The sequence below is a fragment of the Echeneis naucrates genome, chromosome 23 (assembly GCF_900963305.1).
Source record: "Echeneis naucrates chromosome 23, fEcheNa1.1, whole genome shotgun sequence".
NCBI classification, from domain to species: domain Eukaryota; kingdom Metazoa; phylum Chordata; class Actinopteri; order Carangiformes; family Echeneidae; genus Echeneis; species Echeneis naucrates.
This window is the reverse complement of record NC_042533.1, coordinates 14,675,786-14,689,179: the sequence shown is the minus strand read 5'-3', so window position 1 is coordinate 14,689,179 and position 13,394 is coordinate 14,675,786. Positions and strand designations below refer to the sequence as shown.

General features: G+C 39.8%; 1 protein-coding gene across 6 annotated transcripts; it reads right to left on the bottom strand.

Annotated features, from left to right (window-relative positions):
• Positions 1–505: 505 nt before the first annotated feature.
• On the bottom strand, positions 506–12,944 carry msrb3 (methionine sulfoxide reductase B3). 6 transcript variants are annotated; one of them, XM_029495387.1, is made up of 7 exons: positions 12,772–12,908; positions 8,002–8,150; positions 5,545–5,653; positions 5,317–5,394; positions 4,722–4,750; positions 3,400–3,497; positions 506–1,550 (listed from the first exon to the last, which is right to left on the bottom strand). In XM_029495387.1, exons 2-7 carry the CDS (start codon positions 8,075–8,077, stop codon positions 1,353–1,355), a joined length of 588 nt encoding a protein of 195 aa, XP_029351247.1. In that variant the 5' UTR covers positions 8,078–8,150; positions 12,772–12,908; the 3' UTR covers positions 506–1,352. The 6 variants fall into 6 exon arrangements, with proteins under 6 accessions (XP_029351247.1, XP_029351244.1, XP_029351245.1 ...); XM_029495384.1 differs by lacking the exon at positions 8,002–8,150 and adding an exon at positions 10,363–10,472 and having other exon boundaries at positions 12,772–12,904; XM_029495385.1 differs by lacking the exons at positions 8,002–8,150; positions 12,772–12,908 and adding exons at positions 10,363–10,472; positions 12,178–12,724.
• Positions 12,945–13,394: the final 450 nt, after the last annotated feature.

The window sequence follows — 13,394 nt, the reverse complement described above, 5'->3', positions numbered from 1 at the left end:
GTCCTAACTAGAGGATGAGGTGGCCAAGCTGGACAGTGATCTTTCTGCAGAATTGTACCATTGTCGTCACGTCAGCGTCATGCAGAAATGCCTCTGTGTGGTAGCAGTGACCGTTTCATTTTAGCCCCTAACAGAAATCTCTGACTCGTTTGAGCTTCAGAAAGGATTTCAGAAATGTAACCTGTGTGGACTCTACCGTGCTACGTGATCAATAAAAGAGCTTAACTACTGAGAAACTCAAAGTTGACTTAGTTCCAAATTCCCCACATCTCACTCCAGTGAAGTATCGAGTTGAGCTGGGCCAGACATTCAGATCCACGAAGGCTCCACCTCATAACTTCCAGGACTTTAAGAATCTGCTGTTATCTGCTGTCTTATCCAGATATCGCAGCTCAATCGGTCCTGATGAGTTGGGACCGTTTTGGTGGCAAAAAGGATCTAGACAAGGTGGTCCTAATGTCATGACTGACTTCTGTGAATCAGTTTTAAATAAAAACAAAAAAGCCAGGGTCTCAAGATATTTTATTTATCCATTTAATATTTTAAAGCAAAGCTGTGAAAACTAAATATATTCTCTGATGCCAAGGACTAAATAAGTAACAAATACAGGAAGTAACAAAGGCCACAGAAGTGTTGAACCTACAATAAGGTGCCATCTGTCCCCACTATCACAGCTGACAGGAGCATTTGCATAGGTGATATCATGGAAGCAATGTCTCAGTGTCGAACATAAATTCTTAGTGATGTACACAAATACATAATTGTGCATGTGTGGAAGTGTGTTCATCCAGAGCTGGGGAATTAAAGGGATGCAATCCTTGGATTTGTCGTCATGAATGTTTAATTTCGGGTTTTTTTTTCCCCTTAGCTGTTCGTTAATTCATTGAATCACCATTTCATTCAATACGTTGTAAAAAGGTAGGAAACACAGAATCCAGAAGGATGATGAAGAGAAATACCTGAAACTCTTTGCTTCAGATCAAATGTAAAAAGTCATGCTTTTTAACTTCCTATAAGTACTGTGGTAAACTGCATCAGATTAAGACCCAGGCTGACAAACAATGAGGGCTCTCTTTAAGGCAATCAGTTCAAGCAGTGTCTTGCAGCATTGACTGACTACGGCATGACTGTTTTGGGAACATGCTTTTTCTTTTGTGAGATTAAACATCAGAGTATTTGGTCTGTGCCTGATGCCTGAGCATATTTCTTCATTTTGTAACAAACTCACCTCACTCTATTTGTACTTTGTGCATCAAAACCACAAAACTCCTAGCTAATTTATGCATGAGGATATTTGGACTCTCCCTGCAGAGGCCCAGTCATCAGTCTTGTCTGGTTGTCAAGTCCGTCTTTTAGAGCTCGGTCTTCCCCTCACTCACTGAGCCACCAGCTGCTCCACCCTCAACTGCCGAGCTGGAGGTGGAAGAGGCAGGGGAGGAGGAGGAAGCTGCATCTTTGGGCTGGAAACCCAGTGAGGCTGAGTTGATGCAGTAACGTTTCCCTGTGGGTTTTGGTCCATCATCAAACAGGTGCCCCAGATGAGCTCCACACTGAAATGCAGGAAAGACTGAAATGTAGCTTTTGACACGCGTCGCTGCCCATAAAAAGTATAGTATAAGTATCCCCTCGGATTCCTGTTGCCTGTGGGAATGAGTATGAGTGGTTGTATCTGTCTTGTCTTTGTGTGTTGGTCCTACATTGCACTGGGTGTACCCTGCCCTTGCTCAATGTGAGCTGGTATAAGGGCAGAAGATGAATGAATGTACATAGTGCAAAATGAGTGTTTGCATCAATATTCAGTCCTATCACAGACTGACTTAATTCAACAGAGCTCCAGTTAGTTAATGCCAACAGAAATGGAGAGCACCCAAGTACAGCTGATGTCTGTCAAGTGACTGTTGTATAAAAAAAACACCTGTGTGGGAGGTACAGCCTCGGGTTCATCAGTATTCCCGCTACAAGTGCAACATGAAGACAAAAGAAGACTCCAAGCAAATAACAGAAATGATCATGAAAAGTATAAGAAATTAGATTGCTAAAAGAGGATTTCCAACTTACTGGGCACCACACAGTTCAGTTAAATCCATTAATAAGAAATGGAAGGAGTATGGCACTTGTCCAAATCTGCCTAAAGCTGGCTGCCCTTACAAACTGAGTGGTCGGGCGAGTAGAACACTGGTGAGCTTCAGTGGCCCAGATGGGAGAGACTATACATGCAACAACTGTTGTCTGGGTTCTTTAGCAGTCGAAGCTCTATGAAAGAGTTGCAAAAGGAAAGCCACTGTTGAAAAAAGCTTGCATGAAATCTCGCCTGGAATTTGCCCAAGACATGGGACGCTCCAAGGTCAATTGGAAGAAGGTTCTTTGGTCTGATGAAACAATATTTTTGCTTTCTGGCCATCAGACTAAACACTATGTTTGGTGAACATCAAACACATCACCACAAACACACCATCTCATGGTGTCATGCTCTGTCATGCTCTAGTGATGCTTCTCAGCAACAGGTCCTGGAAGGCTTGTAAAGGTAGCAAGGAACAAGAATGCAGAAAAATATTACCAAACCCTAATTTGATTCAATCGGCAAGGGAACTACAATTTTGGAGAAGATTTCTTCTCAGAAAGACAGCGACCCCAAGCATATAGCAAAACTACACAGAAATTGTTCAAAGACGACAAGGTGAATGTTTTTGAATGGCCAGGTCATAGCCCAGGTCAGGTCATAGCCCAAATCTCAATCCAATTGAGAATTTGTGGCTGGACTTGAAAAGAGCTGTTCACGTCTGATCTCCAAGAAACCTGACAGAGCTTGAGCTGTTTTGCAAAGAATAATGGAGAAAAATTGCAGTGTCCAGATGTGTCAGTCTGATTGAGACATAACCACACAGACTCAGTGTTATGATTGTGGCCAAAGTCCTGTTTTACTGTGACACAGTTGTTCAAGATTACCAATTTTGTATATGAAGGCATCATGAGGAAGTTGCACTGTTTGGATGTATAGTCCAATGTATTGAACCATATTTGTTAATGGCTTTTTATAGGGCCATACATTCTAAAAGGGAGATATCAAAGGTCCATGCAGTTCAAATGATTCAGATTCAGAATACTTTATTAAGGTAGACATTAAACATCCATAAAGTCTAAACTAAATGGTCTTAAAGAAACAAGAACTGGATTTTTTGGAATTGGACCACCCCCCCTTCATGAATGAGGTCATAGTTTTTCCTCTACAAGACAAAACAAAACTTTAGTAGCTATGAAATATTTAGATACAGTCAAAAGGTTAGCCTCTGCGTGTGAAATCAGAAGAAAGCTGCAGAATTTCATTCTATTCATAGAGTGGCTTTGTGTTAAAAGAGAAAACAGCAGCTCTTGTGGTATGGTCCACAAACAGTACTGTACCTGACTGCAGGTTGTCTCCACTCTATGCATCCCATAGGAGAAATCATCAGTCAGAGTCACAGAATCCTCCTTCAACAGATCATGGAAGGACGGCCAACCTGAGAACAAGCCAGCATCATGTAAGAAAGGTGTCAGCACAAGATAATAGATGAGGACATGTGGTGATAATTTAGCTCTAGTCACACTGATCATCTGATGTGAAAGTATCCTGTTAGTTACATTTTACATCTGACCAATACATCAGTTTACAAGCACAAAGTAATATAATCCAATAAGATATGACTGACTCAGAGGGGGCTTAAATTACTGCTTTATCATAGTTTTTTAGTTTGTTCCAATTTATTTCTCCTTAAACATAATTCCATTCACTTAAATTGTTATTTTTGATGAGTTCGTCTAAATTTAAATATAACAAATTCTGCATAGATATTCATGATGTCCAAATGATGAATCCTTTCTTGTTCATGTTTCCATTTATGCTGAACAAAGATATAAACAACTCTCAGATTTTAATCATATACGTGTTTAAATCAGTTTGTGAACTTTTCACTTCTGCTGTGATCAACATTCAGAAGTTGTGGGCTATCACAATGTATGATTACATAGAATGAAAGAGGACTGCGACTTATGTCCAGACTGAGGAGCAGCACCCTCTGCTGAATGACTGTAGTTAAAACAGATACTAATCCACAGGCTATAACATTTACAGCCAACTGACTGCAAGATCTGCCATCACCTCTAATTTAGACCAATGAGAACCACTGTGGTGTGATTTGATACAGGTCATGAGCCTTCTTATGACAGAGCAGATGGACTCAATGTGACTTCTCTGGCCTATATCTGCATTCATGAACAGCATTAAGGTACCTAGTTATGAAACCACAGTGAACAGCGTGAAGATGTTGTTGAACCTGCACAAACTATAAACACAATGTTGTTCTAAGCCAGAGAGTTGAACTTGTGGAGAGTTTAACTCAGCGGCCCTGAGGCTCCATATCATTTATATCATGGTTGAATAGTTTTCAGGCAGCTCATTTACTGTATGACCAACATGCAACCTAATGGCTTTTACTGTGGTTTAACAGGTTTTAAAAAGTGTGTGCAGTGTCTCCTGAACAGTGAATATTAGCAAATGGAAAATCATTCAGAATGCCAAGATCTGATACACAGAGAAGACTAAGTAGATTTTCTGATTATATTGTACATAAAGATAACCATATGTAAATGATTTAAAAATATAAGTTCAATGAAAAACATTTCAGGCTCAAGTAACGCAAAAATAGATCAAGAGTTGAAAAGAAGAGTTATGTGATTAAACTTACCTGATCCTGAGTCAAATTTTGTGTTTGAGCTGCAAAACAGAAAATTTTAATTATATTAGTTTATTGACCCACCGGCAGCTACACAGTATACACATCAGACTGTGAAGCTCTGTGTGTCCTGACAGCTTTCTATCAGAACCAGCATGAACTTCTTCAGCAGGTTGAGCTACAGTAGCTCTTATGTTGTATCAAGTCACACTGTCCAGCCTTCACTCCCTACCACATCAATGAGCTCTCACCTTACTGGGGCGACTTTTGTTTGATCATGGTCCCTACAGCTGTGCTTCCTGCAGACCAAGATCAGTCTATTCTGCAGGATAGCATAGCTACAAATTTGAAGACTCAGTGGTCTACACATCACAGTTCTTATCAAAGTCTCTTTCATCTTCACAGTGAACCATTTTTTCTTCAACACAGTAACTTCAGGACTAAATGTTCACCTCATGCCTCATATATCCACCCGTAGATCGGGGCCATGGTAACCAGATAATCAATGTTGTTCGCTTTCCTGTCTCTCTCTCTCTCTCTCTCTCACACACACACACACACACACACACACACACACACACACACACACATGCAGTGCACTTCTTACCTGAACAGCACAGCTCCACAGACAACACAGACGTAGCTCCCCTCATCTTTATGATGTGTGAACTCACCGGTAAACGCACTGCAAAGAACAGCTTGATTAGTAACAATTAAATAATCAACACTGCTAAAGTTCAGTGTATAAAATTGAGATTTAAGTGAGCTATGATGTCTATTTTAAACTTCTAAAGAAAACTAAATGCAATGATCAGACACCGGTGGTTGGTCATACCTTTCAGTTCCTTGTTCTTGAGTGACATGGTACTGCATTGGTGTAAGACGTTTCTTCAAATCCTCTTGAGAGAAGTTTACTGGCCATGTCTTCTTAGTCCTGCGTGCTCCTGAGGGGAGGACATAAATAGTAAGTAGCCACGCACCAGGAAATTAAAATCCTTGTACATAGAAATATGTCAACTTTTCACATCACTATTTATCTTTTCTGCATCCTAAAACACAAAATGTCCATGAGCAATAAAACCTTTCACGTATAAAAATTACTCAACAAAATCACAAACCAAAGCCAAGCAGTGACTCATTTGATTATTGTGTTAGTATTTGAAAGTTCAGCTGTGTGAGGGAAACATGTGACTTGAGCTACAAACTCAACAGATGCTATTATTGACCATTTAAAAAGGGTCCAATATGGACATGATGACCACTGGTGGTGCTACTGTTTGAGTCTGAGACCGAGTCAAGAGTGAGTGGGTAATGTGATACAGGCGACTAAAGAAGAGTCTAGACAACTTTAAGTGGCAGTTTCTCCAGGATGTGAATGTTTAGTCTAATAAGGTCTTCAACATCTAAATTCAGTGAGTTATTTGTTTTTTAAATCTTGAGGAAACTAACACGTACACACAGAAATGTCAGTTTGGATCACAAACAGTCGTCCCAGTCATTTCTTTTTCCAGATTTAATGGCTTGGTATGGCTGGAAATTTTAATTGTGGCCCAAGGGCAAGATTAGATGTCAAAACTCATCTGTTGCACACAAGTGCCGACCAACAGTGACATCATCTGTTGGTTTGCAAACTACAGTTTTGAAGCTTCCAGTTTGTAATTTGTCCACCAGCCATCTAGTTTTCTAGTTTTTTTTTTTTGTCTGTGTTTTTAATAACCATGAGAAACAATATTTGGAGGAGAAGGTGGGGCTGCAGAGTAGTAATGGCTTGATCTGATCAGATCTGTTTGGTACAGTCTGTCAATCACACTGTACCCACACCCTTATGCATATGCAGTACAGGCCAAAAGTTTGGACACACCTTCTCATTCAAATGAATAGGAAAGTGTGTCCAAACTTTTGGCCTGTACTGGATATCTAAATGGGACAATCATTTCATAAATTTTACATTGTGTTGTATTAAGTAAAACTTGGGACTGAGGCCATATACTTACAAGGAAAATGTTTACTGAGCTAACAAATCAAGTAAAATTAAGCCAGACATAACTGGTCCCTGGCTTTCTCTCTGGTACAGACACAAGACTTAGTGATTTATTGTGTTTAACAGGGTCTTTTTCCACAGCTCTACGTTCCAGATCTCAGAGCAATTTATTGGACTCAAGCGGCCACAAAATGATAGGTTAACATTCTCCAAAACAAATGATCTCAGGAATGTAATATTTGTAGGAGTGGTGTTGAAAAAAATATTTTGAAACATTGACAAAAATGCATGTAAAATCTAAATGCGATCACAATTGAATACTGAATTTCACAATTGATCACACTATATGCTCGACCACAGTGGTTCAGTTGTTAAAGTCTTATTAATTTGTATCCCGCAAGGATCGTTTTGGGTTTATTACTTACTGTTGAATGTGACGATTTGTGTGAATCCATTTCAAATAATGCAATCATTTCTACAACATTTTAACATTTGGCATCTTTAAATTAAACAAATATTTACATCTTTAAGAAAATTTTGATTGCAGTCAATCCCCCCCCCCCCCAAAAAAAAAACCAAAAAAAAAAAAACAAACAAACAAACAAACAACAATGCAAGATTCAATAAGATGCAATACATGGTTATTTGTGCTTGCTTTTAATAATGGTATAATTTAAATGACAAATATTTAATAAATTGCTAATTTTTATGTTCCAGCCCTGTAACAACTTGTTGAATTGAATTTCACTGTAACCTGCATTTTCCATGCTTCATTAAAACTAAATCACAGCACAGATAAAGGAATTGGTGAATTTCATGTCAGCGTTTTCCAGCAAATGGCAACTTTGACCTGCCAAGACTAAATGCCAAGCAGTGTCATTAGTTTAGCATAGCAGAGGTACACGCATACTTTTTTCTTTGAGTTGGAGAAGCACCTTCCATGCCAAGATGAATCAATATGAAATAAAAATATACTAAAATCTGACCATCTGACCAAGCACTGTGAACTAGAACTAGAAATATCATAGCTTATGATATTTCTAAAATACAGATCATTAACTACTTGGATAGGTATTTAGGTCCAGTACCCAGCCCTGTTCAGATTTGGTCCAATGAAATAGCTCTGCAGCATAATTCAATGCAAAACACTGACTGTTTTTCCAAATCAAATGTGGGAAAAGAAGTGAAAGCAGCTCATATCAGTCTAAACACACACAGACTGGGACAGTAAAGACATGCTGACACACCAGCCAGGTGTTAAGGCTTTAGAGAGGCAGAGCACAGCAGGCACACAGCGACCAGTCAGTGGACCTGAGGGAAGACTGCAGGACCTCAGAGTTACAGGCTGACTCTTGGTTATTAGGTGCAGCAGATTGAAGCCCGACATGGCTGCTGGACAGAGGTGCTCCACCCACCACTAGAAACAAACACCCCTCAGCAGGACTACACGAGGGACCGGGCTAGATGGAGGGGAGCACATAGAAGGAGAAATAACATGACAATACAGGTTTACCACGAGAAGACAAAATGTGGAGCAAGAGTGGGTCACTGGAATCTGTTTTGAGGGGCATTGGTTAACATGGATTCACACCTATGGGCTGAGTTTCAGTTCAGGGGCAGCATCCTTCAGAGTCTAAAGACAGACTGCATCACTTCTGTATGACTCAGCAGTGAAGACCTCCATTCTTCTCTCCTCAGGCAACTATGGAGGACCCTTCATGGCCAAACCTTCCTCCAACCTAACATTCATTACAGCTCAGTTCAACAGAACAAATGCGATACCCAAAGGCCTTGCAACTGCTGAGTAACACCAAGCGAAAATCTTTCATAAACCTGACCATTGGTTTCTTCTTTAAAAAAGGTACACAAGGGTTATAAAGGGCCATGCCTTTGTCCCCTGAAGGACCCCCGATTAGAGACACAGCTGGTAATACCTTCTCCTGGGTAGGTGACCAATTCTTTTATTGTCATCCACATAGACATGCTGATGCTCAGTGGATTTCAACTGGTTGATACTCTGGACTAGTATCTGTCTATAATTCATCATATACCAAAATAGATTACCTTGAAAACTGAAACAAATTATTGCTTTAAATATTTGCAATCTGTGCAGACTCAGTAACGACTGTGAGATAGAGCCCAAATACACAAACCACAGAAAATAACCCCCACAAGAATAGTAGGATAAAGAAAACTATTGGGGGGGGGGTATAGAAATTGTTGTTTTTTATGTATAGTCATTTAAAATCAATAGCATCATCTTTAGCATTTTTTCCCACAAACAGAAAAATTGCTCACCTTAGTTTAAGATTGAACTAGTTTGAAAACCAATCTCACACAAGCCGTCTGCACAAAAATGGTTAGAGAAGAATCATCTTGTATCTCACAGTTGAACTTTTGAAATAAAAAAAAAAAATAATAATAATAATAATAATAATTATTATTATTATTGTTATTATTTTATATATATATATATATATATATATATATATATATATATATATATATATATATATATATATATATATATATATATATATTCAGAAATCACAGGTTCTCGAATCAAGTTGACAATCAAACTTGCTCTGTGAAAAAAACAGAATAATACATGACTTATTTTCTCAACAGGAGTATTTTTTAAAACTGCAAGTCTGGGGACACTGTTTAATTCCTCTTCCAGAGGGCGTGGAAATCAACATACTGCAGACTTAAACAATTACAGCACGTACAATTACACAAGATAATGAGACAACACAAATGGATTTAGTGTAAAGTCTGCAGCATTGTTTACAAGAAAAACAGAAAGAGTGGGCCAGCAGCTGTGAGTAGAAAGATAGAGGGACAGAAACACAAATATGCATCATGAGGTTATTTCATCAAAGCCACACAACACAATACAAAATGGCAACAATCTGCTATTTTCAGACTTTCTGTCTCCCATAGTTGCTTCCTGAATTGCAGTTGAAGCTCCAGTGTAATGTGACCAAGAGGTGCAGAACACATATCAAATCAACACAATAATTTAACTGCACTTCCTACTATTTAAATTAAGTTAGCTTGTTTTTATACTTTGCCTCCTTAACTGAACAATTGCAACCATCTTACAGGTCTGTTTAGTGGCAGGGTCACTAAACAGAGCTGTAAGGTCATATCTATAATACAGTCGATTTTTTTAGCATATAAGAAATTCACGATAAGTCATTTTATGTCAGAGCACAGGGATTTCCTGTGACACACCAGCAAAAACAGACCTGGTGTCTTCATCAAATGCTGCAAGAGGTGCTATATTCTACTGGAGGGAGCTTCTCCAGGCCAAAGAATCTTCAAATAGATTGATGTAGAATTTGATTAATTAAAACACATTTTTTTTGCTGCTCCAGCATCTAACAGCATTGTGTGTGTGATATTAATATTGTGCAGCGTGATTTTAGGATTGTATGTCACTGTTAGGACTTGGAAATATGTACAGTTAAAATTGTGATAAGTAGAGCTATCCATATGATAAGCTCTAGATATATGGACTGTCCACATACTTTAGGTCAAATAGTGCATGGTAGTACTCCACATTGTATGACTTGCCATGTCATGATATGCTAAGCCATAAAGTAGGCACCATATATGGGTTTAAACAGTCAAAACTACATTAATAGTGAAGCTATTAAGTTACTCTACCTAGTGGAGCAGCAAGCAAGGCAGGGCGGCAGACTGCTCTGCTGACAGCAAGACGCGCGGACACAAACACACAACGTCTGAAGAGGACATCCATGAGACAAAGTGTCAAACTAGATAGAGAAAGGGAAAGAAAACAGCCAATTTCTTCTTAATATTTAACTACCTTACTAAACATTCCTCTTAACAATGAAGTTTGCATTGTAGTTCATTTCTGGATACACAAAAGTAAGTATTCACATTATACAAAGTGATACTCAAAGACCAAGAGTCCAAGAGGAGAGTCTCTGTCTGTGCAGCTCTGTGATGAGAAGCTCTGCAGAGTTGACCTTATATGGCTGCGTCTCTGGCAGCACGCAAATATGAACCCTGAAGTTTTCTACCAGAGGATAAACAGTGGCCTCAGAAAGTACTCAGACCCCTTGAAATCTGCACGCTTTTTTGTGCTGTATATTTAAAGGCCCCATATTAAAAAGCTTATTTATGATTGTTTATTTAATTCATTTTCACAGAAGAAAAATGTTAAAATGATGATGCAATATGAGACAAACATGCAAGATCCCTTCGCCGGGGCATCTCTGGGGCTCAACAATGCTTTGGATGTTGCACTTGGCCATATTGTAATTTCAATTAAGTTTTTGTTACATGTGAAGCCCTAATAAAAATACTATCAAGTATCAAGATGTGCAATTAATGAACAAAATACACACAGCCCATATCTAACAAGTGTTTCTTTAAAAGAGCCATCAGCTCATAGCTCAGCCCATCGGAATCCATGATTTAATTTTCAGGGCTTTATTCCTCCCAATGTATCCCTGAACGTTGCAATATTGTCATTCAAGCAGTCTGAAAACAATGATCAAGTTGCAACTGTGTGTCAAGTAATCCTGACCTAAAGAAAGTAAACAGGAAAGACGATCAGCTTCGCAAAGAATGAAAGCTAGACAAAATATTTATTTTCCTGAAAATAGTAAAAGAGAAAGTAGCACTCAGATGGCATATGGCAGATTTAATGAACAAACTGAAGAGACACACCAAACAGTGTCTGTGGTTCAGCGTTGCCTGATGTCCTCCACAATGTCTTGCGTCACTGGCTGCAGTCATTCCACATCAAAGACTGACTGGCTATTTAAAAAGACTGGCAATGGTGTGCAAATTCTTTTGTATTGTTCTGTGACTGCAGATTAGTTGCTTTCTCACACAGGCCGTTTGCTGACTACTAGCTGTACTCAGATCCAAAACAAAGGGACTAATTATACCGGTTTCACCGTACTTGGTATTTTGAGGAGAGTCAGGCCCTCTCATATTAAAGAGTTTCTGTTTATAACCTGTCCACTCTAGCTTTAGACAGGCTCAGCTTTACATGACACACAGTTACAATTAGACATTTTCCATCAAAACAGGTAAATGTGTTATAATGACTCCTAGATATAGATATCCAATTTTGGATATCTGTGTGGCACAAATTTCAGGTTTCCCTTAGGTTTTCCATCTCACAGCATTTTTTTTTAGTCTTGGCTCTGTGCTGAACAGGTCCCACCCTAACAATCTCAAACATTGTGCCATATTCAGCTTCCTCCCCTGGCAGCATTTGTATAATTAAAGCCAGGAAGGACAATTAACTTTGCTCTGGGACTGCTTAACTAAACCACATTTACAACAAATACTTTGTGTGACAGCATAAGAGCTCTTGACATTTTAACCTCATGTAAACAAAGTCCCTCAGCAATAATTCATATTCATTCCACTGTGCAGTATTCAGGAGCAGCTCATTAATAGGATGCATTTATGTATGCAGTGAAGTACTGAGGCACTCACCTCCACTAGATGCCAGTTAGGTGTGAAGTCCTTAATAACACATTGAAATACGAATCATTGCTGTAAAGTTAAAGTAACCAAAGTGAGTACTCATTAACGTTTTCTGCCTGACGTCAGCATGAATGACTCGGCGTACGTTAACAACAAACACTGCGGGGCTGAATTTGTGAACTCCTTCACTAGAAGCCAGTAACAGTAGGCAAAAAACACAGTGTGTTGCTGATGTTATCTCACACAGACAGCTCTTGTCTAGCAAACGTCCGCTCAGCTGAAGTTGTTAGTGCCGAGAGACGTCAGAGCAAACTGTCCGACACAGCGTTATGTAACGTTAGAAGCCTGCCGCCATTGCTAATTTCAGCCCTTCGAGGCGAACCCCCCCAAAATAACATTTAGTCCAATAGAATGTTCTGTTTCCTTTCCTGGCAGAACGTTCTTCAGAACCTATCCGTAACGCCACACTTGTTTCGTGTATAGTTTTCTGCTGCTGTGTTCCTTGGTGAAACGGTCTCCATCCCCCGCTGAGCTCCAGCCCAAGTCACCGGGAATGCTAACCATGCCCTTCAAAACACACCCGCTCATAACACACTGACGTACCAGAAGAAAGCAGCAGAAGGAGCGCGACGCTCACAGCGAAGAAGTGTGTCCCCGGTAATCTGGTTGAGGGGGCTCGGCTCATGAGCCCGGGCCAGGAGCAGAGACACCGGAGACCTCACCACCACAAGGTCCGTTACCGCTGAGCAACAGGCTGACCGGCGACCTGCGCAACTCCAAATATGGCCACGACCCCACTCAGTTTCCGTTTTGCTTATACATAGCAGCCACGTCACACTCAACGAAGCCGGACGCCAACCAATCACATTCACCCTTTCGTCTGGGTATTAAACTTCATCGACCGGCTTTCTCAGTTTCTCACCCGCTCACTTATTTTTCCGCAGCTCTTCGGGTCGTAGGAATCCCGATCAATTCTCCGGGTGTCCATCTCAGGGCTAACGCATAGAAACAGACAGAAACAAACAGCCACTCGCACTTAAAGGCAAATCGAGCTTGACTTTGGCTGTGGGAGGAAAGGCGCGGAGCCGAAACAGTGCTAACCATGCCGCTTGCAGTTTGTGACAGGATTATTTCCCGTTTAATGTATACTGACGTAGAAGAAAATATGGAGATCCAAAATTGGCAATGTAAATTATCATGTCTCTAAATTATTGTTAATTAATACG

Coding starts and splice junctions, on each gene's coding strand:
- msrb3 (XM_029495384.1), bottom strand. CDS start 10,456: ATGGATGTCCTCTTCAGACGTTGTGTGTTTGTGTCCGCGCGTCTTGCT. Junction 5,395..5,544: donor CAAGAACAAGGAACTGAAAG/GTATGACCAACC, acceptor TGTTCTTTGCAG/TGCGTTTACCGGTGAGTTCA. Junction 3,498..4,721: donor AAAATTTGACTCAGGATCAG/GTAAGTTTAATC, acceptor GCTTGTTCTCAG/GTTGGCCGTCCTTCCATGAT.